The 26,454-nt window shown below is 32.2% G+C and overlaps 1 protein-coding gene across 1 annotated transcript; it reads right to left on the bottom strand.

Moving 5' to 3' along the window:
* Positions 1 to 1,061: 1,061 nt before the first annotated feature.
* LOC110673664 (uncharacterized) lies at positions 1,062 to 2,694 on the bottom strand. The gene has a single exon (XM_021836798.2). It carries the CDS (start codon positions 2,677 to 2,679, stop codon positions 1,228 to 1,230), a length of 1,452 nt encoding a protein of 483 aa, XP_021692490.2. The 5' UTR covers positions 2,680 to 2,694; the 3' UTR covers positions 1,062 to 1,227.
* Positions 2,695 to 26,454: the final 23,760 nt, after the last annotated feature.

Below are 26,454 nucleotides of genomic sequence, written 5' to 3'. Positions count from 1 at the left end.
CTGTGAAAATGCCTCCACACCATGGGACACCCCCTTTGCCTTCCCCATCCATCCAGCTTCATGTACGGCAACCGTCGTTTGGACCCACTTTTCAGATGGTCCCCACCCTTTTTCTCCATTTACACTACCTTCCAAATTTGCCCATCAAGTTTCTCAGAAATTACGACCAATCCTTCCATCCCAAATTTGCATGTGAGTTTCAAATCCGCTTTCCCCCTCACTACCACAAAAATAAAACAAACACCTTGTTGTTCTGTCTCTTAAAAGCTAGACGCTGTGAAGGGTTCCTCGTCAGTTTTTCCTCTGGAGACCCAATATCTTTTATCCCAAATTCCAATGTCCACTCAAAATAATTATAATAAATAATTCTCTCTTTAAAAAAAAAAAAATCCTTCCCCTCTCTCAACACTAAAAATAATTATAATATTTTCATAAACAAGAGAATTTACTTTCATTTGCCTTGTCACAGGCGTGCTAACCCTATATCTCAGCATCACAAGGATTTTTCTTTTTCTTTCCCTGAAACTCCCTAACTATATAAAAAAAAAAAAAGGGACGCTTTCCTTGTTCCAAACGACGCCGCAAGGATAAGTCTTGGCCTTGCCTACGAGCACACAAAACGGGGTACCCAATCCAACAACGGCTCTCATCATTCAAAAAGATGCACACGTGCACTGGCGCTTATTTTAAAAAGCTGAGCCAGTTAATCCCAATCATAACAAAACACACTTGAGTATTATTAGCATTAAACTATTAATAATCTGAGCTGTAATCACTTAATTTTGCACCAAAAAAACGGCTAATAACCATAATTATAACTTAATACGCACCACAACATAATAAAAAAAGGACAAAAGCCTCATTAAATTATTTATACCAATCTAGTAATTTGAACTCTTTTATTATTATAATTTTTTTTTTGAAAACAATTTAAATAATTTTTAAAGAATTTAATTTTATTTAAATTAACTATTTATATAAGAGTTTACATATTTTAAATTTTAATATAAATATTTTATTTAAAGTTTAATAAATTCATTTTATTTTTATATAAGATAAAATTTATATTAGATGAAAATTTGTCTTTTAGTCCTTTTAAGCTTTGGTTCATTGTACAACGCGTTTCCCCATGTATTTTCAATTTTCACTCTTAAAAAAGAAAAAAAGAAAACCACCCCGACAACGAGGCCTTGCTATAAAAAAAAAAAAAAAAAATCGATGCTGACTTTATGACCGGGAAACTGACTCAGCTAATTTCCCAATCTTCTCAAGCAGCTCAGGTGACAATTTCTTAGCGGGTTTCCTTTCCTTTTCCGGTCGAAAATCAAACCCTAACGCGTCTGAAACTTCTTCGGAGCTCCACCCAGATTTCCGGAGCGAATCGGAGAACCGATCCACTTTCAACAGCAGAGCGTCCAGGACTGCTTGATTGTCCAACAAAACCATCTCCCCTTCAAAGAAACCAGATGCTGACACGTGTACAATCTCAGCTATGTCAGTTTCGCTCCAACCTCCCTCTCTCAAAACCGAACCGATTTGCTCTATGTACTTCTCCACCCATTTTGGCATCTCCGATCTCGGTATATCGAAAAACTGCTCCGAAGAAGATGACTCTGAGGAGGAAGATGCCGAGTTTCGCCTCCGGCGGTCCACGGCTGCGTCGCTCCAGAACTCGACCCATCTAGGGGTTCTCGCTCCATTTGCTGTATCCGTATCCAAGCTTCGACGCAAATAATTTATGGAAGACCCAGCCGACTTCTCGCTAACGGATCTTTGCGTCTTTAGAAGTATAGGGTCCGACTCGGAGCTCCGGAAGAGGGACTCTCGGTCGAAAAAATCAGATAGATCCAAACCGCAACAGAAGATCTGATTCTCATCGACGAAAAAGATGGGGTTACCAGCTAAAGAAGGGTGACAAGGAATGTAACAATGGTTGAAAATGGGAATCAAAAGCGGAGCTCTCTTCAGCGCATTTCTCGCCACCCTTAATGCCTTTTCCGGGTCGGATGGTCTCGGGCCCCATGACTTGGACCAGAGAGTGTTGCGTGCGATTTGAAACGAGATAGCAGCGATAGGAAGATCGAGCGAGGCACGTAAATGGAGGCGAGCACCAGCGGAACGCCAGTCTGGGAAGCCAGGACCAACGGGCAAACCAGCGGAGAGTACGGCGCGAAGATCGGGAGGGAAAGCGAAGCCAAACTCTGCCTCAGCTCGCGCGAACTCAGCGTCAGAAAGACCCGGCTGGACTTGGATACCGGAGTTACGCAAATGAGTTGTAACTTTATCCGCCAGAGAAGAGAAAGAGACTAGACCATTACGGACAGGAAGTGAAGTAGCGGTTGAGGGAGTGGCGGCTCGGGCAGAGAGACGGCGTAGGCCGGCTATATGAGCCGGATTGAGACCGGTCATTCTCCGGTCGACGTCGACCATTGTGGCAGCGAAAAAATCTGCAGGGTTTACAGTCTCTGGAGTGGGAAAAAGAAGCTGAAGTTTGAGGTCTGAGGCTTCTTTGCGTACGCTTTGAAGAAGTGAAAATGGAGAAAAGTGAACGCAGCTGCCACTGAGTGCTTTTTGATAGAGAAAGAGAGGCTGCAGTGCAAAGAAAGGACTGGTATTTATAGCTGTAAAAGAATGGATGCTACGTGTTAGATTTTGGCAAGTTGTGGGTTGCACTCGCATTCAAATTGCCCTAATTAACCTTGATTGTTTAATCATCATTTACTGTAACTAAGGATAATTACAGGGTCAAGTGCGGTAGCGACAGAGAGAGCGGAACAACGGCTCCTTAAAGAGGAAAAAGTGTGGTACTTGGGTGGTGATTATGTTGGAAGAAGTATCAATTTTAACGGGACATTAGCATTGGATTTCTTTATAACAAAAATAAGTTGTTATTATCAATGTTTAGCTTTTGAGTCGCTGCTTTTGCTTGTGGTATTAACAATCTGTGGCCCATAAGAAATCATAGGTTTTGCTCACAGTTGAGATCAAGCGAAGTACACAATCATATTGGCTCCTAATTGTATGCTATTAAGCTCGAATCGAATCAATTTAATCGATTGATGAATAAATAAATTAAAGTTTAATTTACTTAATTTTATTTAATTTAACGACTAAAGATATAATATCTGATTTGATAAGAGGCCGATTAGTATTTTTAATTTTAATTCATTATCTAGTGATCCAAAAAATATTAAATTTTAAATCGATTCTAATTTAATTAAATAAATAAATAAATCATAAAATTTAATTGGGTCAGTTGATTAGATCATTAAATTAATATAAACCGACTAATTTCATTAATCAATAAAAAAGAAATTATTGTATGTATTGACAAAGAGAGTTGAATCCAATGTAGCAAAACCTCATAAAAATTTTGAAAGTTATTTTATTAATTTTTATTAAATTTATATATATTAATAAGAAATATATTTGATTTATTTATAAATATTTAAATTAATTTTTAATAACATCATTTAAATAACTGATTTATTAATTAAATCACTCATGCATTAACTCGATCTCTTTTCTAGTCAACTTCCAAATCAAATTTAATAAAATTGATGCTAATGTTAACGGCTTTTTTCTTCTTCTTCTTCTCATTTTTATTTACAATTGTTTGAACAGTTTTATAGTAAAAAAGGTTTTAAGATTAATGGATATCGGCCCAAGATAGCTCCGCTTCCCATTCCACTCCCGATGTCGGTGCCGGTCTCTACTGTGCTTTCTTCTTCTTGTTATTATTATTATTATTATTAAAAGCATTAATTTAATTGGAAATTGAAAGTTTATGAACTTGTGAGGGAGAGGCCATTAATTATTGAAAAGTCATGTTGATTAATGTAAAGTATATTTATTATTAAAATAGTAAAAAAGATAATAAATAAAATTTATAATAAAAACTTAAAAATTAAATAAAAATAATGTAAATTAATTTATAAATATCAAAATTAAAAATTAAAATTTTTATTTATTTTTTTTATTCATTTAATTTATAATCCTAAAATTATTATAAATAAATAAATTAATCTACTTTTAAATCTTATAAGTTGATTTGCTAATATAATCACCTTTTTAAATAACTTAATTAAAATTATTTTTTAAAAAATAGAAAGTTACATATATAGTTAGTGTAAATGTTTCGCATCCCGTTGCTTCTCTCAAGTCTTTAATTAACAACACCTTAGGCAGATACTAACGGCCATTTTCTCAACTAATCACGTGATGGAAACACTAATATTCCTCCAAGTAGCGATTCACCCTCTTAATTATTTGTGAGATTTAGGAATAGATTTTCTGAAAATGAAATTACCATATTGCACTCGATTCATTGACTTTGACTTTATTTAAATGTAATAAAAAAAGGGTAACATGTGAGCATGCCCTTGATTTTCGTTCCCTAATCAAGGAAAAATGATAGTAATTTGGGTTTATTGGCTTAATCATTTATAGGCTTAATCATTTGGTCGTTTAAGATTGGAAGTGGTCAACTGTTTCATCCTGCTTAGTTTCTTTCTTAATCGTAATTAGCTCACACATAAATCGTATTATAACATCATCTTACCTAATCTGATTAATATTAGATAAATATTTAATTATTAAATCAATAATTTAATAAAATATTTTACATATAATTAAGCAATATATAATTTTACTTATAATATAATTAATGATTACATTGTAAATTTCACTTAAAAAAATATTAGCAATAGATTGGTAGATTTGTCACTAAATTGATTGCTAACCTGTCATAAAAAAATATAAGTTAGCGGCGGATAAGTGATAAACGATTACAAATTTGTTGCTAATCCGTAGCTAAAACTCATTAATAATAAGATTTTCAATAATAAGTATAATCTATTATTAATCCATAATTAATTCAAAAAATGACTTTCAACAATAGATTTTAAGTTATGTTTAGTATGGTATAATCAAAATTATAATATAATTGTGATTACATTGCATATTTGAATACGTTATTTGATAATAAAAAAAAAGTTAAAATAATGGAATGATAATTATATAACGTAATCAATTATATTGAAAATAATATAATCGTTATTATATATAAAAATAGATGTAAATGTCACAATCCAAATTCTAGGACGAACTGGCATTAAGACTTGAGTCAGCATAAAGCACTCAAAGCCGGTAGTAAACTTAACTATACTTAGCTTAACCATAAGGCCTATAACTGTAGTCTATATTTAAGAAATCAGACGAACATAGTCTGATCATAAATTGGACTACCCAACGGGGAGTATTAACTCACTCGACCTGTAAACTAATAAAATAATAATATGGAGAGCTCAGCCCATCCTCACAATCCTCAAAGCAGATAATAATCAAATGGAAGCTCAGCTCGCTTATCCAAATAAATGATCATCTCATGTATCCAAGCACATCAGCATAAATAAGTTTACAACTCCAATAATTTTAGTTAGTGCAACCCCATATAAGAAAATTACACTACTTATACATACGGAGTTCTAGAATTTAACAAAAGATAATAAAAGTAAACTAAATTTTTCTGGTTTAACCTGCGAGAAAAGTAAGGGAGCTATTTTTAATAAATCTGTGACACCCCTTACCCGTGTACAGTATATCCGAGTAAGCAATGTCACACGGTGTATCGGCACCCTCTATTTTAACTTAATCAATTTTTGTCATAGTTTTGAATATAGTTTATGAAATATAATTTATTTAAGTCATTTATCGAAATTATTATTTATTTGAGGTTCCGAAAATTTTAAAGAAAATCAGGCAGAGTGCCGGCTAAAAATGGAGAAAACAGTTCTTCGAAACCTGTTAAAAACACTTCCAATATTCATATCTCATCACTCTCAAACTCCAATATCAAAATCTCAATATTTTTCAATTTCGTTTCTCAATCATTCAACTCATGTGGTAATCGTGTATAAAACACAGATAAACATTCACAAACACAATTCTCATTATTTACATGAACATCAAAATACATCCATAAGTTCATTTACACATGAAAAAATAAAAGTTAGTTACAAAATACCAAAATGAAACCTAGTGTCCTACCAATGCACTGCAGATGGTGAGGTGACACGGACACTGTGCAGAGCTGCAGGATGGACTCACCCAGTCTGCGGTCTACTGGGCTCACGATCAGTATCTCCAGAACCTACGCGTGGCAAAAGCAACGCGCTAAGCAATGATGCTTAGTGGTGCAATAATAAAATAAAAGAAAATAGTAGAAAATAAATATGTATTTAATGTATATGTCTTATTTGTTTTGTATCTGTTATATTCGTTTATTTCTTTAACTTTGTCCATTTTCATTCATTTAGTTGCCCAAGTAACCTATACTGAAAGACTGGACTGGATAAACGGGTAAACTGGCACTGGGTATCTAGTACCTCGGGCCGTCACACCATCGGTCACATATGCATCTCCCGGTGTGCAACAGAATAGCTAACAAGCTGTAAATAATATTAGGCACGAGGCCAAGTCTCAACACAATATCAAAATGGCTAAAAGCCATAAAATCTCAGAATGGCATAATGCCATGTGCAGTACTACTAACTGAACCCTATTGGCATGCCAAACTATCCAAGCCAATCTTGTTAGGTATACTAGGGCATTTGATACTTTAAAATTCTTCAACTTGTGAATTTCAAGTTTTGATGTCACTGTTCACTTCATTAGTCAACAAAAATGTTGACTTTTGGATAGAAAATAGGTGCATTGGTTTTAACACTCCCAATGTACCACATTTTGCATTTAAAACTTGTTGGAATTAATCACCAAATCCATTTCTAAGCTTAAATCCAAGAGAGCAGAATTTGCAGTTTTTGAACCCTAATTTTACTGTTCCATTAAGCACTGTTGCAGTGGGAATTTGAGGAAATGGTAAACATGAAAGTTGTTCCTTATTTTGTCTAGTTGAATTTCCTTTTTTGAATCATTCCATTTGGAGTTTTGTAGCTCCAGATATGGTCCAAAAACCACAGCTGGCCAGATGGCAAAACTGCAGAATTGACCATATCTACAGTGCAGTGAACAGTGACTGCCACTGCCTTGTTGGATGGGTTCTGGCCATAATTTGGGGTAGGTTTCTTCATGAAAGTTGTTTTTCTATGTCTTAACTTGTTGCTGTAAAAATTTCAGGTCAATTGACCATTTCTACAGTGAGTTATGGCCAAATGAACAGTTATTGTTCATTTGGTCATTCTACAGATTCTGGTTGCAGGGTATCCGGATTGGGGCCAATTTTTGGTCCACTTGCTTTGGTCTTTTAGACATGATTTCTTCAGCAAAATTGTGCCATTATAAGTCTAGTTTCATGTCCAATTGGCCAAACACCAATTGGACCTACACAGCCAAAGATATGGCAGTCCAAATAGGCTGGACTCACAGCCTCATTGCTGCTGTCACTAGGCAGCCTACCAATTGGGTTTGTAACACTTTAGTTCACTTCAAATTATGATTAACTTGCCTCAAATGGTCACTAATTGACCATTAGAATGTTCACTAATCACTTCATAAGCCAAGTCAAATTTTCACTCCCTAAACCCTAACCCTAATTGACCAAGGCTCCAATTCATGCATCCCACTCCTAATTTGCTATACTAATCATATAATTTATAAGAGGGGCAGCAATATGTCACTTTAAACCAAAGATTTCTCCTAACCCTAACTCATGTCAAGGCTGCCAAAACTTCATGGAATATAACCATGCTTCATTTATTCAATTTTTGTCAAATTTTTAACTTAACTTAGCTCAAATTCATGATTAGAAAGATGTAAAAGCAAAAGTTATGGCACTAACCTCTTTGGTGATTTTCTAAGCTTATTCATACCTCACTTTCTTCCACTTTCTCCTCTTCTAATGGCTGCCCAAGTCTAGCTCTAGTGGTAGAGACAAATTTTTGTGAAGGTAAGGTAAGGTTTTGAGGTAGTTTTGGTAGAGGTTTGGAAGCTTGGGTGAAGCTTCAATGGTGGAAGGGTATGGGAAGTGGCTTACGTCTGATTTTGGGAAGAAGAAGAAGGCAGATTGTTTCTTCAATTTTTCTGCCCATTTTAGGCTTTTAATTATGTTTATAGATAGGTGTCACAATGTGATTATGTGGGGAGTGTTTAGTGACATCATATGATGTCATAATTCCTAATTTCCTTCATTTTTCTTTCCTTTTCTTTTCTACTCATTTCCAATTCAATTTTTAGCAATATCTATTCATATTTTGGATCATAATAATTATTTACTTAACTGGACAAGTCGGCCAAAAATCATCCCTGAAGACGAAATGACCAAAATGCCCTCCGTTTGGCTTAACGAGTCAAAATTGTCTGTACCGATTGAAAAAATTTTCTAAATATTTTCTTGGCATTCTAATGCCATAGGAACCTCAATAACCCTTCTCTGGAGTCCCAAAAATTATTTTATGAATTTTTCTCCCGGTCTAGGGCTCCTAGTTGCGAGAACCGCAACTTCCCTCTGGGTTACCCATCGCTTGGGCACCGGCTCATTTAACTTGGTTGTATTTTATTTCTAAAATTTTTACTAAATTTTTCTTATTAATATTTGAGTTAATTATGGTTCCTCACTTTAGTTTAAATATTTTTCCGAACGTTCTAGCTGTCCGGACCGACACCGGTCACCGGAACAGTAGCATGTACGGAGTTGCGACAGGGAGGGTGTTACAAAATCCACCTGTCACTAAGGAAAAATAGCTAAACAAGAGTGAGCATTCGACTCATAGGGTAAGATACTGATTTTAAATACAATTTTTATAACTATTTAAACCTAATACATTCCTATGTATGAAATATAACATATATACATAATTTCAAATAATTCATATAATATTCGCACAACAAATAATTTAGAGCACTCACACACCCGTATGTCACATCAACATATATATACATATGGGAGTTGATCCCCCTACACAGCTCTCTTGATTTCAATACCTGCCAGCGAGATCAATTCAAACTAGATTTTCTCTTAATAATCTAAGTGCGGGGGTCAGTGAGATCAATTAAAAGCCGTACTCACCCTGACTTATCCACATATAAGGATTGGGTCCCAGTGATTCAAGCTCCAGCTGTGATTACCCGTCCTATCCATATTCACACCACACGCATATCAACACACACACACAACTCCAAATTACCTTAAGGTAATATCCACAATAATTTTATCAATAAAATACGCAACACAAGAGCGTGTCTAGCATTTAACTCTCTCTCTCTCTCTCTAATATATATATATATATATATAATGATAATATTGAAATTATGAATAAAATCAATATCTACTCACAAAACAATTGAAGATCACTGAGGCGGCTAGGCAGAAGAGGAGAGTTGGCCCTGATCACCTAAATAATTATATTTATGAATCTATTAATATTAAATCAAAATAATAATTATTTAAAAAATTGAGATGTTATAGTAAAATTACTTTTTTTTATTTTTTTTATTTATTGAAAATACTATCACTATCATTACTACTCGGCCTACCACTGCTACCACTACCACTATCTCTACCCAGTCACCACTATCATCACCACCACCACCACCACCACCACCACCACAATCGCTATCACCACTACTTGACCATCGCTATGACCACTTAGTTATTATCACCTTTACTATCACTTGGCCGCTACCATCACTACACTATCTCACCTTGCCACTATCATCTAACTATCATTGTCACTTATTATTAAATAAATTAAATATTAAAATAAAAAATTATTATTACATTACATTATTTACATTTTTATTTTGTAACAAAACATATGAATGTAATAATAATTACATTATAATTTTAATTACATTACATAATTGATTATATTGCATTATATTACGTTTTGTTAAATTTAACTTTTGTTCGTCGCTAAAGTATTAGTGATGGATGATTTAACTATCATGATAAATATTATTGTGCCATTTTTTTTATAGTGTTTGTACTCTGATACATGAATTTTGTATAGTCATTTAGGTTTAATTTCATGCCTATTTTATTTATTTGTTAGTCACTTTTAGCTAATTTTATTCATTATTTAGATAGTTATAGTTTTTCATAATTGTCAATTTTTGGATTAAATTATAATTTTTGCTTTGTTTTGTAGATAAAATGGTGTTTTTGAGGGACTAAAAAGAAATTATGCCAGTGAGGAGTGATTCCTATAGCCAAAGATGTCAAAAAATAAAGCTTGAAAGTTGAAGAATACAATGGCCAAATTGCGCATAACTTGCCGCATAAGTTGTGCAGTTCTGCAAAGAGAGAAAAGCAATTTTTCCATTCCTGCCGAAATCTGCATAAGTCACTACATGAGTTATGCAGACTTATTCCTTACTTATGCAGCTTTACACAGAGGGCCCAAAAACCTGTCGAAAACTGCATAAGGGATTGCATAACTTATGCAATCCACTTATGCAGTTTCATAGAGTCTTCATGATGAGCTGGCAGAAGATTTCCTCATGAAAACTACACCTCAAACACACCATTTTAGGGTTACTTGTCAGAAAAAGATATAAATAGGCTCTTATCTCATTTTAGCAAAAGGAAGAAAGGGAGGAAGACAGAAAAAGGGGCAGAAAAACAGAGGAGCAATCGACTTCCATTCTTGGGGAGCAGAATCCAGCTTCTTCTTATCTTCTTCACCATTTTCTACATTTCTCTTATCGGGTTTCTTTAGTTTTAGTTTATTTTCATGATTTATTTTCTCTTTTACTTAGAATTTCTTGTGTTAAACATGGATTGTGAGTGATTTTCTTTGATTCTGGAGTAAGGGATGTAATATTTTAGTTATTCTTGTGGATTTGAACTGGGTTAGTCCCAATTTAATGAAATTTATGAGTTTTAATCCATTTCTTGTGTGCTTATTCATATGCTTAATGAAGGGTCCCATTAAGTTATGTTCTTAATCCTTGGTTGAAGCACCGAAAAGAGAAAACTAAGTGATAGTTAATCCAAAAATTGAACTTAATTAACTTAGATCTAGAAATAGACTAAGGGTTAAGAAGGTTTTAATATATTGATTAAAGAACCTAATGGGTCTTGGTTAATTTTAAAACCACGAAAGTAGGATTAAGTTAATTAAGGCACTCTTTGTCTCACTCGAAAGAGTTTTTAAAGGATTTTAGAATTAATCTCCTTTAAACCCATAAATTTCATGGATTGGGCTAGCTAGGGAAAATCCCAAAATGACTTAAATATGAACCCTTAACTCCAAAATTGTCTTTTATCAATTATTACTTGGAATTTTACTTTTGAATGTTTAGTTTAATATCATTTTATTAATTTTCATTGTTAATATTATCAATTTCTTTATTTTGCGAATTATTAAATTAGTCATTGTGTGAATTTAGTTTTGCATTTTCATACCTTATACTTCAAATTCCTAAATTTTTTTTATTAATTTGATTAAAATATAATTTTAACATATTTTATTTTACATCAAAAATTCAATTGAAAACACAACTCTCCATGAAAACGATATCTTTTTCTATACTACTTGAACGACCCGTGCACTTGCAGTTGAGACACATCATACTCTTATTTTTGGGACCAAAAAAACAGTGACACTTATTAATTTCAATAACTTGTGTTGCTTAATAATATCCTTTTTTATGTTTAAGTTGGATTGATCTAGCGTCTGAATGTATTTCACTCATAAATACCCATTTAAAAAAAATAAATAATACCCTTCTTATATATGAAAATGGGATTTTTGAGGTATGCATGGGATGGGCCATAGAGCCTTAGAAATTTGTTACGTATTAGGCAAATATTTAAGCACAATGGATTCTGAAAAGTGAGTAAGATAGTGGGGCATGGAATCGTTAAGTCACATTTGATTAAATTTGTAGGGCTTTTAAGGGCCGACTGGAATCACCACTAACCCCACAACAGAAGCTACAAAACTCTGAGAAAGGTCACCTTGTGGTCGTGCAAATGTGGAACCAACCGGGTACTCGTCCTACGATATCAATTAATGGCCATTAGCACTAGCAAGTCTTTTACCTGGGCCCCATCAAATTCACTAATTGTGGAGCTCCACGTGGACATTATGGCAATTACACCTTCCATCGTCTTCCTGAAATGTTTCCCTAAGCACTTATTAGTCAAGCCATCCACGTCGACATTTGTTGTATGATTTTTAAGTTTCAAAATTAACTCAGCTACTTAACATCGTATGCACACGTGTACTCTCTATATTGGTCTAGAAATTTAAATAATAAATATTTTCCTAATTTTACTTATTATTAAATCAATAATTCAATCACCCTGCAATGAATCGAGAAGTTTTTAAATCTTATTTTTAAAAAAGCACAATCAATACATACATATATATTTGCATGAGCAAATAGTAACATCATGGTGACCTGCGCTATTTTCTCATGCAAATATATATATATATATATATATATATATATATATATATATATATTTGCATGAGCACGTAATAACATCACGGTGACGTGTGTATGTCAGTGAGAAAAGAATCAAATTCGAAATTGTTTATTTATTTAGCATTATTGATAGTGTTATTGTTAAAAAAATTATTTTTAAATATATTAATTAAAAAGTATAAAAAAATAAAATAAAATTTAATAATAAAAATACTATAAATAAAGTAATTTTTTAAATTATTTTTAAAAAAATATTTTTAAAATAATTTTTTTCCCTGAAAAACAGTTTTCTTCCTTCCCTGTAATGTTGAACAAGCAGATAATGGTTATTTGCCTTAATTAATTACACTGACTAGGGAAACATGCATAGGCATAGTCTAGGGACAGAAACTGGTAAAAAGTGATTATGATAATAATATAAAAATATTGAGTGGGATGAGAAGATTTAAAATCATATTATAGGGAATTGAGGACTAGGATTAACCCTATTGCTACCTAATTACAATATTAATATTTTAAGGAACATATAGAACAAGTGCACGTAGCTTAGGCTTCATAGGAATCATGGCTCAGTAAAGCCTAACTAGGGTTGGTTTTTTTTTTTTTTTTAAAAACAAATTAATTGGGATAACATGATAAATGGAAGGTTTACAATATAAGATTAATTAAAATATAGTGTTTCTCATAAAAATAAAAAATTTCAATTATTTTTTAAATTAAAAAATATCTCATATATTATAAGAAAAATAACATATTTTATAATCTCTCGTTAAATTTTAGAAGGGGACCATACCATTGTTATATATATAGTCTTTAAAAAATTCTTACTAAACGACTTTAAGATAATGTTTAATATTTTTGATCTTATCTCTTTTATTTATATTTTTTTAGTGGTATAGTATTTTAATTATTATTTAAAAGTTGAGAGAGTGATTCATGAAATATTATTATTATTAAGAAATATTTTGATTATAATAAAAAAGATATCACTATTTTTATATTTAACAGTTAATACAATAATTATTTTTACCGAATGTTTCTACTTTAAATGACTATATAAATAACTAATTAATTATAAATAATATCTAACAGCTAATAATTAATAAAACAACTGATATCTATTAGAATAATTAATATAACCGAATATACCCAAGTAATGAGGTCACGACCAATGGTTGCATGAGAGTGTTGAGTCAAGTGGACTCTCTCCATGGAAGTCAAATGGTGACATTACCTTGTATGTTAAATAGTAGTCATGCTGGGTGCCCATTAATTTCGACGGTGGAACTCCTATTTCTTGCTTTGTCATCCTCAACCCTAAATTGTGTTCACCCTTAATTATTTATCCTCTCATTCTTTGACTATAAGTAAGTTGAATCAATTCGTATATTAAAATAACTGGATTCGTTAATAATTTTGAAGCCAAACCCATCCAAGGATTCCAAAACCAACCTGTTTTCCTATTCTGCTTAACTACAAAACCAGGTTCATGCAAGAGTTAGAAAGCTAATGATCACTGATCTAGCAATGTAATTACTTACCTATATTCCTAATTACACCCTTTATTATACCTATCTAATACTAGTAATATTTTCTCTTTTGATACCCCATTTTAGTAATTTACATACACCACTCTCGAAAAGAAACAAAAATATACAACAAAATTTAAGTAGAGAAAATATTTGGTCTATAAAGGTTATTCTATCCATGCCCATTTTGTAGTGTATAGTGGAACAGGCATATATAGCATCTGCATGCTTTGTCCGTCTATAATCTAAAGATGATTTAGTGCTATATTATAATGAAGTGAAACTATAAATTAGGCTTCCTATATAATTTGCACATAATAATTTTTCAAGCAAAAATATACTTTTATTTTTTTTAGTATATCCTTTTTGTATTGAAAATAATTCAATGTATATTGTTCATATTATGTGTAAATTTTTTTAATTATGTAAATAAAATGGAGATGTCAGCTTTGATGATTTTTTTGCAAATATTACTAATAATAATGAAAGTAATTGATATTAATGTTTTCTTTTAATAATTAAAATATTTTATTAATAAAAAGTCAGGAAAAATTTAGGTTGAAGCTCTCAAACTAAATCTGGACGAATAGGTCATCGATATTAATGATATGGAAATAGAGATTTGTTTAAATTTTAAATTAAAAATCTAGCCTGAAATGTATAGAGGTTCGAAATTTGGAATAATATTATGATGGTAATAAAAAAAAATGAATGATTAAATATTAAATAAGATAGTAAATGCATGCTAGAAGAATAAAATCATTTACGTAGGGCAAGGACCTCTTATATATTTTTTTCTTGTGTTAAAGATTTGCATGAATCTATTACCCTTTAATAAAATCCAAGAGAGATACACCATCCCATGTGCTGTCGGTTCTTCAACCTCATAATAATTTTCTTTTATTTTAAACTTATAAAACGAGTGCGTTTATAGCTAGTCTTTGTAGGAATCATGGGTGGGTAAAGCCTAGTACAAGTGGATTTATAAAATGATAAATTAAAAGGAATTTCATTTCTTCTTTGTTTAAGATATTAATAAACTCAACTAAACATTAAATTGAACTAGTTAAAAGGGCTCAAAGGGTAATTGATTGATGAGTTTTCTTTGCATAAAGGTTTTGCATTATAGAATTCTCTTGATTCCCATACGAGCACAGTGAGAATAGGGCAATGGATGATTCTTTGCAAGTACATATTATGAATAGACGAACCTTTCGGTAGAGGAAATGATAATATATGGGGTGGTAATGATATGGTGTACCTTTACTTATAGGAGTATCATAACCATCACTCATCATGATCAAGATACTGAAACATGAACCTTCTGATAACACGTGAGGGATTGATCTTTGATGCAATAATAGCAAAGATTAAAATTAAGTTCAAAGTGGAAGAATGTCCCCTCGTGTGGTGGTCACATTTTTTCATTAAAATATGATGATTCTTTACTCTCTAGTTGAATCTGCATAGGCAACTAAAGCTACATATAAGTGATAGATAGATAGGCATTAGGCTATAGGCATCGATCGATCTCTTTAATGGGTAATGAGAAAGCGTGCGGTTGATGAGGATGAGAATATAAATAAAAGTAATGCTTTAGAAGTTTGTTTTATGGCTTTACTTTAGAAGAGAAACTTGGAATGGATCCCTTGCTGTGCACGGATTACAAAAGAGAAGAAAGCTGTAAAGATGAAAACAAGTTGGATTCTTCTACACTACTTTAATTTTAATTCCTTTAGATGAACATAAAGTTTCGGGAGCGTACAAGTGGGGTTTCTCAATTGATCATATGTGGGGGGAGACGAAGCATATTAGCTAACGCAAGTTTTATCATAATTCATGGGTCACTTGCCTCTTTTACAAGATGACTAAACAACTGTTTGACTTTTTTCCGGGGCAGATTGTGGTCCAAGCCCAAGATCATTCCTCAACTTTGAGATTCAACAGCTTCTTCTGTGATGGACACTTGAATGGGTTATGTTGATATTGTCTTCTCACCTCAGCCCATATTTGAAGCTGCAGAAAAGATCTTTATAATCATGATATTTTCACATTCATTTTTGCTTTGGGGAGACACATTGCATCCAAGGAAAATATGGAGTTGATCACTACTTTATTATCTTCTTCTTTTTGTTATCCACCAGCTTTAGTTAGTAATAGAAATTTGACGTAAAGCTTCCACTATTGCTCTCTAATGCAATTCGCTTTAATCTGAATTACCAGATTTGAGGTTCTGCCGCTCCTTGTACAGTATTTTGAAAATCTAAACGCCAAAATCACGTAGCAAGTCCGCATCTGACCTATATTAGTCATTCAAATTAAAGCTTCAAGCTAATTAAATCAAGTTGCAGGCCGACCTAGGGTGATAAAAAGACAACCTAACCTAGAAATTATATAGTACCCAGGCTATTCCATGTAAATACTTTTATTACTGTGTCTTTGCTCTGTTTTTGTTCTGTTTTGAGGGGTTTTTTCATCAACAGATGCTTTTAATATATAGATGGATGCATGGAAAAGACCCATTGATTTTGGGGTTAACCTCTCCGTTGATTTTTCTTTTATTCTTTCTAATTCAATAAAGTGCTCTTCTTTATAAAATAATAATAATAATAATAATAATAATAATAATAATATTTAAGGTAAATTATAAAATACACATAGGGCGTGTGCTCTTTCACTCATATAATTGTAAGATTAATTTTTCACAATTTATGAAATAATCCATATTTATGTAAAATTTAGTGCTGGATATGCATCTAATAATATCCTAATATTTAACAAGCCAACCACAAATTGATAAGCAAACAACTACAATTATTAAAAAAAATTTGGTAGTTATAATTTTTTGAGAACTACCCATAAATACATGTTTATTTACTGACTAGCCATTTTATGGAGGCTATTCTATGTAAAATAATTAATGTTGGATATAATTTTCCATATCTAACCATCATTTTCTATTTTAGGGAATTCTTTAATGTGGACTTAGACAAATAATAGGACCTAGTCTTTGTAAGAGAGGAGTTATGCCCATAGTTATAAAAACAAAAATAAACTAGCCGGTTGGATCAGTTTAACTAGAAACTAGAGCAGAGTCTAGCTCAATTCACGCATAAACCAGTACTGCCATAAAACTGCCATGAACCAGAGAGAACCGACCGAGTAACTGGCTAATTGGTAAACCCAGTCAAGTTTAAACTGATTGATGCACTCATTACAAAATGGGACTCGAACTCTAGCCTAGTGGAGCCTTACAAGCGCTAGATTTGAGGAGTGTCTGCTCTCACATCCACAAGCCCCCTTAGCCTTTGTCCATAAGATGGTTGGAGACTTCTGCCATAAGATCTCTTTCGTCTTGGAACTTTTAATCATCTTCAAGAATTACAAAATTTTCTACAGGATTCAAGTCCATGGGAGGGCCATTCACCAGAAAAGCAAATGCCAATTGATTAGCAATTGAAACTCATGTGGGGACTTCAACCATTGCAAACTCTAATAAATTTTGGGAGTCCTTTTCTGGATTTCACTTCACCATTCCCAGCAATAATTGATAAACCATGGGCTTCATTCTCCACCATCTTTTTATAGTTAATTGAAAAGGTCCATTCATTGAGTTTCTCCTACCAATTTTGGTTGGCATCGTCAAAATGATATTGACTTGTTATTCTCACAGGTCCAATCCTCCTTATTTGATTGAAGGGAGGCAACTGGGGCCTTTAAAGCTGACATCTCCTTTTCTTGTTCAAACTCCTTGGCCTTTGATCTTGAATTTCTTCCTCTTAAGTCATGCATTAATGTTTCGACGTCTAATTTGGCTAAGGAAGAAGCATCCCTATACATAACCAAATCATCATGCACTTTCTTTAGTTCCTCTATGCATTTGAATCTATTGAATCTTGACTAATTTATTTCCTAATATGTTCCCTTAATTTGTAGGCCCGATATCTACTCCCTATTATGTTCCCTTAATATATAAGATTGACATATGTTTCCTTGTACACATTTGCTTCCTTGTATATCTGTTTTGTTTCCTTGTTCATATCTACTACCATATCTATTACCTTGATTTGTGGGAGAGATTAAGACTCTTGTGCTATATATAATCTTCCTATGGTATGTATTTGAAATTTTAGTAGGGTATTAGAGCCATGGCTGAAGAAAGCATCGCAAACAATAACAACAAATCTACCCAAACCACACATGATTTTTTAATCACCTTACGCACCGCATCCCTCTAACAACCCAAGCTCAACCTTGGTCCCTTGCCTCCTTAAAGAAAGAAAATTACCCAACATAGTGCAGAGTCATGACAATGCATTGCTAGCTAAAAATAATTTTGGCTTTGTTAATGGATCCCTCACTCGTCCATTGCCTGAATCACTGGATGAGGCTTCTTGGATTAAGTGTAATTCTATGGTGATTTCATGGATATTTAATTCCCTTTATCATTCTCTTCATGATGGTGTTGCATACTTTGACATTGTAAGAGAAATATGGATTGATTTAGAAGCATGACTTTCTCAAGGAAACGCACCTCGTGTGCACCAATTGAAGATGGAAATTGTGAATACACTACAGAAAGATATGTCAGTGGCTATGTATTACACAAAACTCAAAGAACATAGGGATGAGTACAACACTTATTCTCAAATTCCACCACATAAGTGTGGGGCTACTGAAAGAGAGAGAGAAAAAGTTTTCCAGTTTTTATGGGATTACATGAAAGATATGATGTGGTAAGTGTTAGGAAGCATTAATGCATAACAAATTGAGCAGAAAATTAAATCCCAAAAATCAACTTTAATTAAGTATGGAATGTTGGTATTTAAAATTTTATTATCTAGCCAACCATCTCAAATTAATTACTTTGGGAATTTGCTAACCACCGGGCCAGATTGTGGCAAACCATCGACCGTCCAGATGTTTGGCCTCTAACGGTATCCACACAGACCGATTGTTAGGAAATTCTATAAAACTCTTTTAGAGAATTTGTAAATTTTTGAGTGCTAACTCAAGTGAAAAAGAAGATCTTTTAAGAATAGAAGACAAGCTTCCCTTTATCAGGAGCAACTTTTAATAATTATAAATTTAACTTTTTAAATTTATTAATTATAAATTGACACCTATAAGAATTAAAATTCACATAATTAATTCCTACAATTCTTGAAACTTTAAATTAAGTTCACACTTAATTATTAGGACATTAAACAGTCTAAATAAAATTTATGCTTCAGTCCATAAGCCTCTATAATTATTTTATTTTATTTTTATCAAGTCTAACTTGATAACCTAATTTAATTCCTTACTTACAGTCTTTATTATGTGCGTGACCTATTAGGTTCATAATATGTTGGGAATAAATATAATTAAATAAAATTAATATTTTAATTTTATCATCAATTCATAATTGATTAATTATATTTGTAGATCATTATTGACATCTAACAGTGTGTAATAATCACTCAAATATTAGGAACTTGTCAAAGTGGTTTGACTAACCTTTCATTGATCAGTCTATCAGTGTAATTAATATTCCTTTATCATAATATTCTGATTTATACATTGATGCATGAAATGTGTTTGTTATGTATAAATTATTTTTGTCTTCCTAGTGTAATTGATTAATTAAATAGGATCTCAATCTTATTTTACCTTGCACAAGGATTTAACAATCCACACTGGCTAAGAACAATTGAAATATTTTCTCTAATTACTTAGGGTGATGAATTCTATCTTGATAATCAAATATCTCCATATAGTTCATACTATATCCACTAATTATCACATTTATTATCTTTATATAGAATGACATGTAAGCAGTATCAAAAATTACTTACACGACTGTCACGCGAGTCTTTCCATAGACACAGGTAAACTTTCATATGGAATCCTTGTGAGGGTTAGTTCAGTGAACTTGTCACTACAAGCACTTACACGTTGGTTCTAAGCATCCCATATACCTCAGCTTAATGAAAATTACTGCTTCCTTTCATAAAAAAAAGAATACAACATGTACTGGTCTCAATAGTTATAACAATGTCCAATCTCGATATAACATTGTCCAAGAACATTTTTGGAATAATGCTATAATACAGTCGGGATCTCATAATTATAACAATATTATAATTTCCACTGCTATGCATATAAGTCCCATATACTTTATCTTTATTAGTTAATATTAATTAAAATTAAATTAAACATTAAAGATAAAGCAGTCTTTATTAATAGCAAAATGTAAATACATATATTAAGTGATTACACTTGCAACTAATACATTGGCTACAGTGTACATACACTAATAGTAAGATCATAAATACTCAACACTAAACCATTACCTTGTCTAACATGAGCATATGTACTTGTTTCACAAGAAGCAAAACAACAAGAAGTTTGTTGAATTATGGAGAAGGAGAGAGCTTGATTTTACTTTCTCAAAAACATACTAGAAGCTATAAACATTAATAGAGCAAAAAATAAGATCAGAAATGGAGAGGAAAACATATAATTCATAATTGGAAATAGAGATATACAATCATAGAACATGTACTTTTTCTTTTCTTTTCTTTTCTCCCTCATTTTGCTACCTCTCTCCAACTTACAATTCTTTTTCAACTCAATATCATTGTCTCTGCTTTATTTTTTTCAGTAACAACAACCTCTTCCTTTTATAGGGAAATATTTCTTTCTTTTGTCAACATAGCCCATACTTGCACCATGCTCAAGCATGGTTATTTTTTTTTTCTTGTACACATGGATATTTACCCATTAAAATCTCTTCAACTCCAACAAAGTTGTTGCATTAAGAGGGTCTACCTCTGTGGAAGCCGCTGCATTTATTGTTTTTAGAGGCATTCTAAAGCTGTTAGTACCCATGCAACGAACAACCACAAATTAAAGGAACATATTAGGAAGCAGATTAGTCAAGATTCAATAGAATCAATCTCAATGTGTTCCTTCAACTCCTCCATATCACCCAAGTATTCAGCTCGAACTTGCCAACATACTTGTGCCAATTCCTCCCTATGATGCTCCTCTGCAGCCTTTAGCCTCATCTCAAGCTCACAGGACTCCATCGTTGACTACCAATACAGACAAACATGTTGTTAACCAAAATTAAAAAGCAAGCATATAGGAAGATCTCTGGTATATCGGCACTTGTCATCTTCCACTGGCTTATGTGGGCATTTAAATGTCTGATTTGAGAGACATCTTTGCATAGACAAATATGACCAATCCGTATCGAATGAAATACTCAAGAATGACCTTCGGTTCCCAAAGTGTTGAGGGGAATATCAAACCTTATTCCCATATGGATAAAGGTTTGGAAATAGATCAACCTTTAATAAGACATTATTTGTTCAGGAGATTTTTACAAGAAACCTTCTATAGTAAGTTGTCCATCATTGAATCATTATTACATTACCCATATACTTCACCTCAAATGCTGCAAATATTGTTATAATAAGTACGCAAATCTAAGGCATACACACAAATTACACAATCACACAGTATTGAAAAGAGAAGAAGAATAACACAGAATTTAACGTGGTTCAACCATAAGGTCTACGTCCATGGGCAAGACAAGAGAAAAAGTTCCACTATGATGAAAAAAAAGAGTAAGATATAATCAATCAGAACTCTCAAATCCTAACTCCAGTGTATTTTCCGAATATTTTATAACTCTACCACAAATGGTAGAATATTACAATATTTATACTGGTCCATACTGAGGAGGCATTGCCCCCGCATCCCTAAGGAGATCAGTGGTGGGCTTCGGGCTCGGGCCTATCGGCCCGTGCCCTCTACCACCATCACAGATCTCACTTTTTATCCCAATCGAGTCACGAACGTGAAACTTTTGGGTCTAGTCACAATTCGGATCCATGAAAATATGTCCAAAAATTCAAGTCACAAAAAATAACAATTCTTTCCCTTGGCTTGAATTCTCTCAATCATCAACAAAATAACCACAAAAATACTCTGTCTTGCCATATGCCCTCGCAAGGGCATTACTGAGCACTACAAACACCAACTAAGTTTACGCAATGCCTAAACTTGCTGACTAGGACTCCCTTGGTCATCATATCTGCTGGATTATCATGTGTAGAGACTTTCTGCAAAACTACAGTCCCCTGAGATACAATGTCCCGAATGAAGTGATATTTGACATTAATGTGCTTAGTTCGCTCATGGTACATTTGATTCTTTGTGAGATGTATTGCACTTTGGCTATCATAAAACACCATTGCCTTATTCTGTATCAACTCAAGATCACCCACCAAACCTTGTAACCATCAAACTTCCTTTACTGTCTCTACTAAGGCCATATATTCAATCTTTGTGGTAGACAGAGCAATTGTAGCTTGCAATGTTGCCTTCTAACTTATAGCACTTCCAGAAAGAGTAAACAAATAACTTGTCAAAGATCTTCTCTTGTCTAAGTCCCCTGCAAATTCTGAATCCACATAGCTAACAACTGAATCACTCATCTTGGCCCTGTTAAATGTCAGATCAACATCTGTAGTACCCTTTAAATACCTCAAAATCTATTTCACTGCCTGCCAATGCTCTTTCCCAGACACACCATGTATCTACTCACAACACTAACTGCATGTGAAATGTCAGGTCGGATGCATACCATAGCATACATGATGCTACCAACAGCACTCGAATAGGGAACACTGGACATGTGCTCCATCTCCTCATCTATTTTGGGTGACATGTCTGTAGATAACTTGAAATGGGCAGTAAACAGAACAGTCACAGGCTTAGTATTATTCATGTTGAAACACTTAAGCACTTTCTCAACATAGGCCTATTGAGACAAGAAAAGCTTCCCAAAACTTTTATCCTTGGTAATTTCCATTCCCAATATCTTCTTCGCAGCACCCAAATCTTTCATCTCAAACTCATCACTCAATTGCTTTTTCAGAATGTTAATTTGTGACATGTTTTTAGTAGCAATAAGCATGTGATCCACATACAACAGCAAATAAACAAAGGAATCATCTGAAAGCTTCTTATGATACACACAATTGTCATATGAACTACGATTAAAGCTATTACGAATCATAAATGTATCCAATATTTTGTACTACTGCCTAGGAGACTATTTCAGACCATATAAAGATTTCTTAAGTAAGCAAACACGGTTTTCCATACCTGGAATGAGAAATCTCTCAGGCTGACTCATATAAATTTGCTTTTCCAACTCACAATGCAAAAATGTTGTCTTCACATCTAGTTGCTCAAGCTCTAGATCATGAAGAGCAACCATAGCAAGTAAGACTCTGATAAAACTGTGCTTCACAACTGGAGAAAACACTTCATTAAAGTCAATCCCCTCTCTTTGAGTAAAGCCTTTTGCTACCAACCATGCCTTATATCGAGGTGCTTCAACCCCTAAAGTGCCTTCCTTTTTCTTAAACACCCATTTGCAACTTACCACTTTTTGTTCCTTAGGCAATGTTACAAGCTCCCAAGTTTGATTCTTGTGAAGAGATTCAATTTCTTCACTCATAGCACCAACCCATTGATCTGCATCTGAACAAGAAATAGCTTTTCTATAATTGCTGGGTTCATGCACATTAACTGTTTCAGCAACTGACAAGGCAAACGCAACTAAATCTACATATGCATATCTTTGCGGTGGTCTAATCTGTCTTCTCTCTCTACTAGTTGCAATGCTATATAGTTCCTGTTGCTGTTGCTCAGGTGCATCCTCTTGTTGATCAGGATCTTGCACCTCATCCTCTAAATCATTGGACTGAACTGCTAAAGTATCTGTTGCAACGTATTTTGTGGTTGTCAGACAATTCACACCGAAGTGGAAAGGTGAGGAGTCGCCACTCTAATTTTTGCGGGAAAATAGAGAAAACCTTTTATTATATTTTCAAAACTTTTGTTTTAAAGAAAATGATCCACTTCTATTCCATAGATTCAAGGTTCGGAGTCCTTATACGTGTGGAGAAGGTGTTAAGCATCCCACATCGTCCTAAAAGGGTTGATGGATTTAAGAATGTGCTCAAATAAATTAATGTCAATAATTTAAAATGGAGCTTAATTTATAATATTGGTTCCTTGCATTTTATCAGAAATATAAATGTAGAAACGGTTAAATATCTCACTATTAGGGTAAGTCAAATACACAAGCAAGTGAAGTGACCCTAAAAGTGAATTTTGATTCCATTTGGTCTTTGTTTTATTTTTATTTTTTGAAAACTTTTTATTTTAAAGAGGCTTCTAAATTTGACGAATAATCTAATGAAATTTTATTTAAAAATTAAATTTGGTTTGAAAATTAAATTCTACTTAAAAATTAAATTGAGATTTAAAAATTAAATTTGTTGAAATATAATTCTGCCTAAAATGAAATTATCTTAAAAAAATGATTTATAAATTAAACTTTTTTGGAAGTTGGATTAACTTGAAAATTAAAATATGTTTGAAATTGAAAATGGATTTTAAAATAGATTTTTTGGTTTTAAGATTTTTTATTTTTTATTTTTATTTTTTTAAACCATATTATTAAAAAAATAGAAGCCAATTATTTTTAAGAAATTGAATTTTAGTTTTATTTTAAAAAAGTTTCAATTATTTTCATTAAATACAAATATTGTTAAAAGGAGTCAAACATATATGTAATACAAGTGATGTCTACTTAACATTTTACTAATTTCCTCCCTTTCCTTGATTAAAACTTTAATACCGGGAAAGGTGTTACTTAGTTCATAGGGATTTCGATAGACCGTGAAAACTTTCAACTCCCCATTGTAAATCCCATCATTGGTGTCCGAATGACTGAGGGTGTTATGTGTGTGATGTGCCTAATTATATACAAATGCAAGTTATGAGTTGAACACGTATATTACTTACAAATTGATCGAGAGATTTAGCAAGATGCTCCCAAAAGTTGGATTTCTCAAAAATTTGTAGCTCTCGACAAGTTAAATAATTCCCACACAAGAATAATATTCTGTTTGAATTTATTATTAACTTTAGAATAGTTCAAGAGAAATTAATCTAATTATTTTATTTTATGGGATATAAGATGAAATTATCATCACGCCCAACAAACCATTAATTGTTATTTCTTTAGGTCAGAGATGCAATTATCATCGAACCCATGATCTTTATTTTATTTTATTTTGTGGGATTTAAGATGAAATTATCATTAAACCTCCAATTATTTTAGTTTTATTTGATTCATAGAGCTTAAAATGGAATTATCATTAAACTCTAAAATCTTGAATATTATCTAACTTATAAGATTTAAGATAAATTATCATTAAACCCTGAAAGATTTTTATATGCTTTATTTCAAGTTTGTAGGATTTAAGATGAAATTATTATTAAATCCTAACAATACTTTATATTTTTAAATCCTAAGGTCTAAGATGCAATTATCATTAGACCTGAAGTAATTAATTCCAGATTTTATAATTAAAAAGATCTAAGATGAGATTATCATTAGACCTAAAATTATTTTAATTTTGTATTTTAGTGCATTTTATGGGTTTAAGGCTATACTTATATTTAGGTGATGAAACTATCAACCAACCCAATAAATTTTAATTAATGATTTTTTTTTAAGTATGTTTAAGGTGAAATCACCATCAAATGCTAATTAGGGTCCATGATGAAATTACCAATGAACCCAAAAGTTTAATTAATTTATTTCCATTGGACTTTAATAGGGCTTAAGAAAACTTTTCATTAAAACCCAAGATTTAGATTAATTATTTTATTTTAATAGGTTTAAGGTAACATTACCATTAAACCTAAAGCATTAATTATAAAATTTTATTTTCAATAGGATTTAAAGTGAAATTATCATTAACCCCAAAGCTTTAATTTAGATTTTTATCTTTAGAATTTATGATAAAATTATAAATAAATCTAACAAATTAATATGATTTTGTGAGGTCTAAGATACAATTATCATTAGACCGAAGATCTTGTTCCTTTAATCCAATTTGCTCATTTTCAATTTATTTATTTATTTTAGGATTCATGATCAAATTATCAATAAATCCCAACCAATATTTTAATTAATATTTTTTAATTACAAGGTCTGAGATGCAATTATCAATAGACCTAGAATAATTAATCTCAAATTCATGACAAACAGGGTCTATGATGAAATTATCATTAGACCTTCGATATTTAAATTTTACTTTAATTTACTTTGTTTATTTACTTTGTTTTTCAAGATTTATGATGAAAATATCAGTAAATTCAAAATTTTAATAAATTTTAATTTTATTTATTTAATATTTATTTTCAGTATTTACAATGGAATTGTCACTATTTTTTTAAAAAAATTATCTATCCAAACCACAACCCGATGTAAAAAACTCATTCTTAAAAAAGTTGTCCAACTACTCCCTACTGACATAATACCACTTGAAGGCCTTATATTTGGACTCAACAAAAAAGAAAAGAAAATAATAATAATAATAAAATAATAAAAATAAATAAAATAAATAAATAAAAATTAATTGATGAGATCTAAAATGAATTAACAAGTTTT

Source organism: Hevea brasiliensis, chromosome 7 (genome assembly GCF_030052815.1).
Source record: "Hevea brasiliensis isolate MT/VB/25A 57/8 chromosome 7, ASM3005281v1, whole genome shotgun sequence".
Lineage (NCBI taxonomy): Eukaryota > Viridiplantae > Streptophyta > Magnoliopsida > Malpighiales > Euphorbiaceae > Hevea > Hevea brasiliensis.
This window is presented reverse-complemented; position numbering and strand designations above follow the sequence as displayed.

What these genes read in the sequence shown, in the direction of transcription:
- LOC110673664 (XM_021836798.2), bottom strand. Translation starts at nt 2,679, where the DNA reads ATGCGAGTGCAACCCACAACTTGCCAAAATCTAACACGTAGCATCCAT.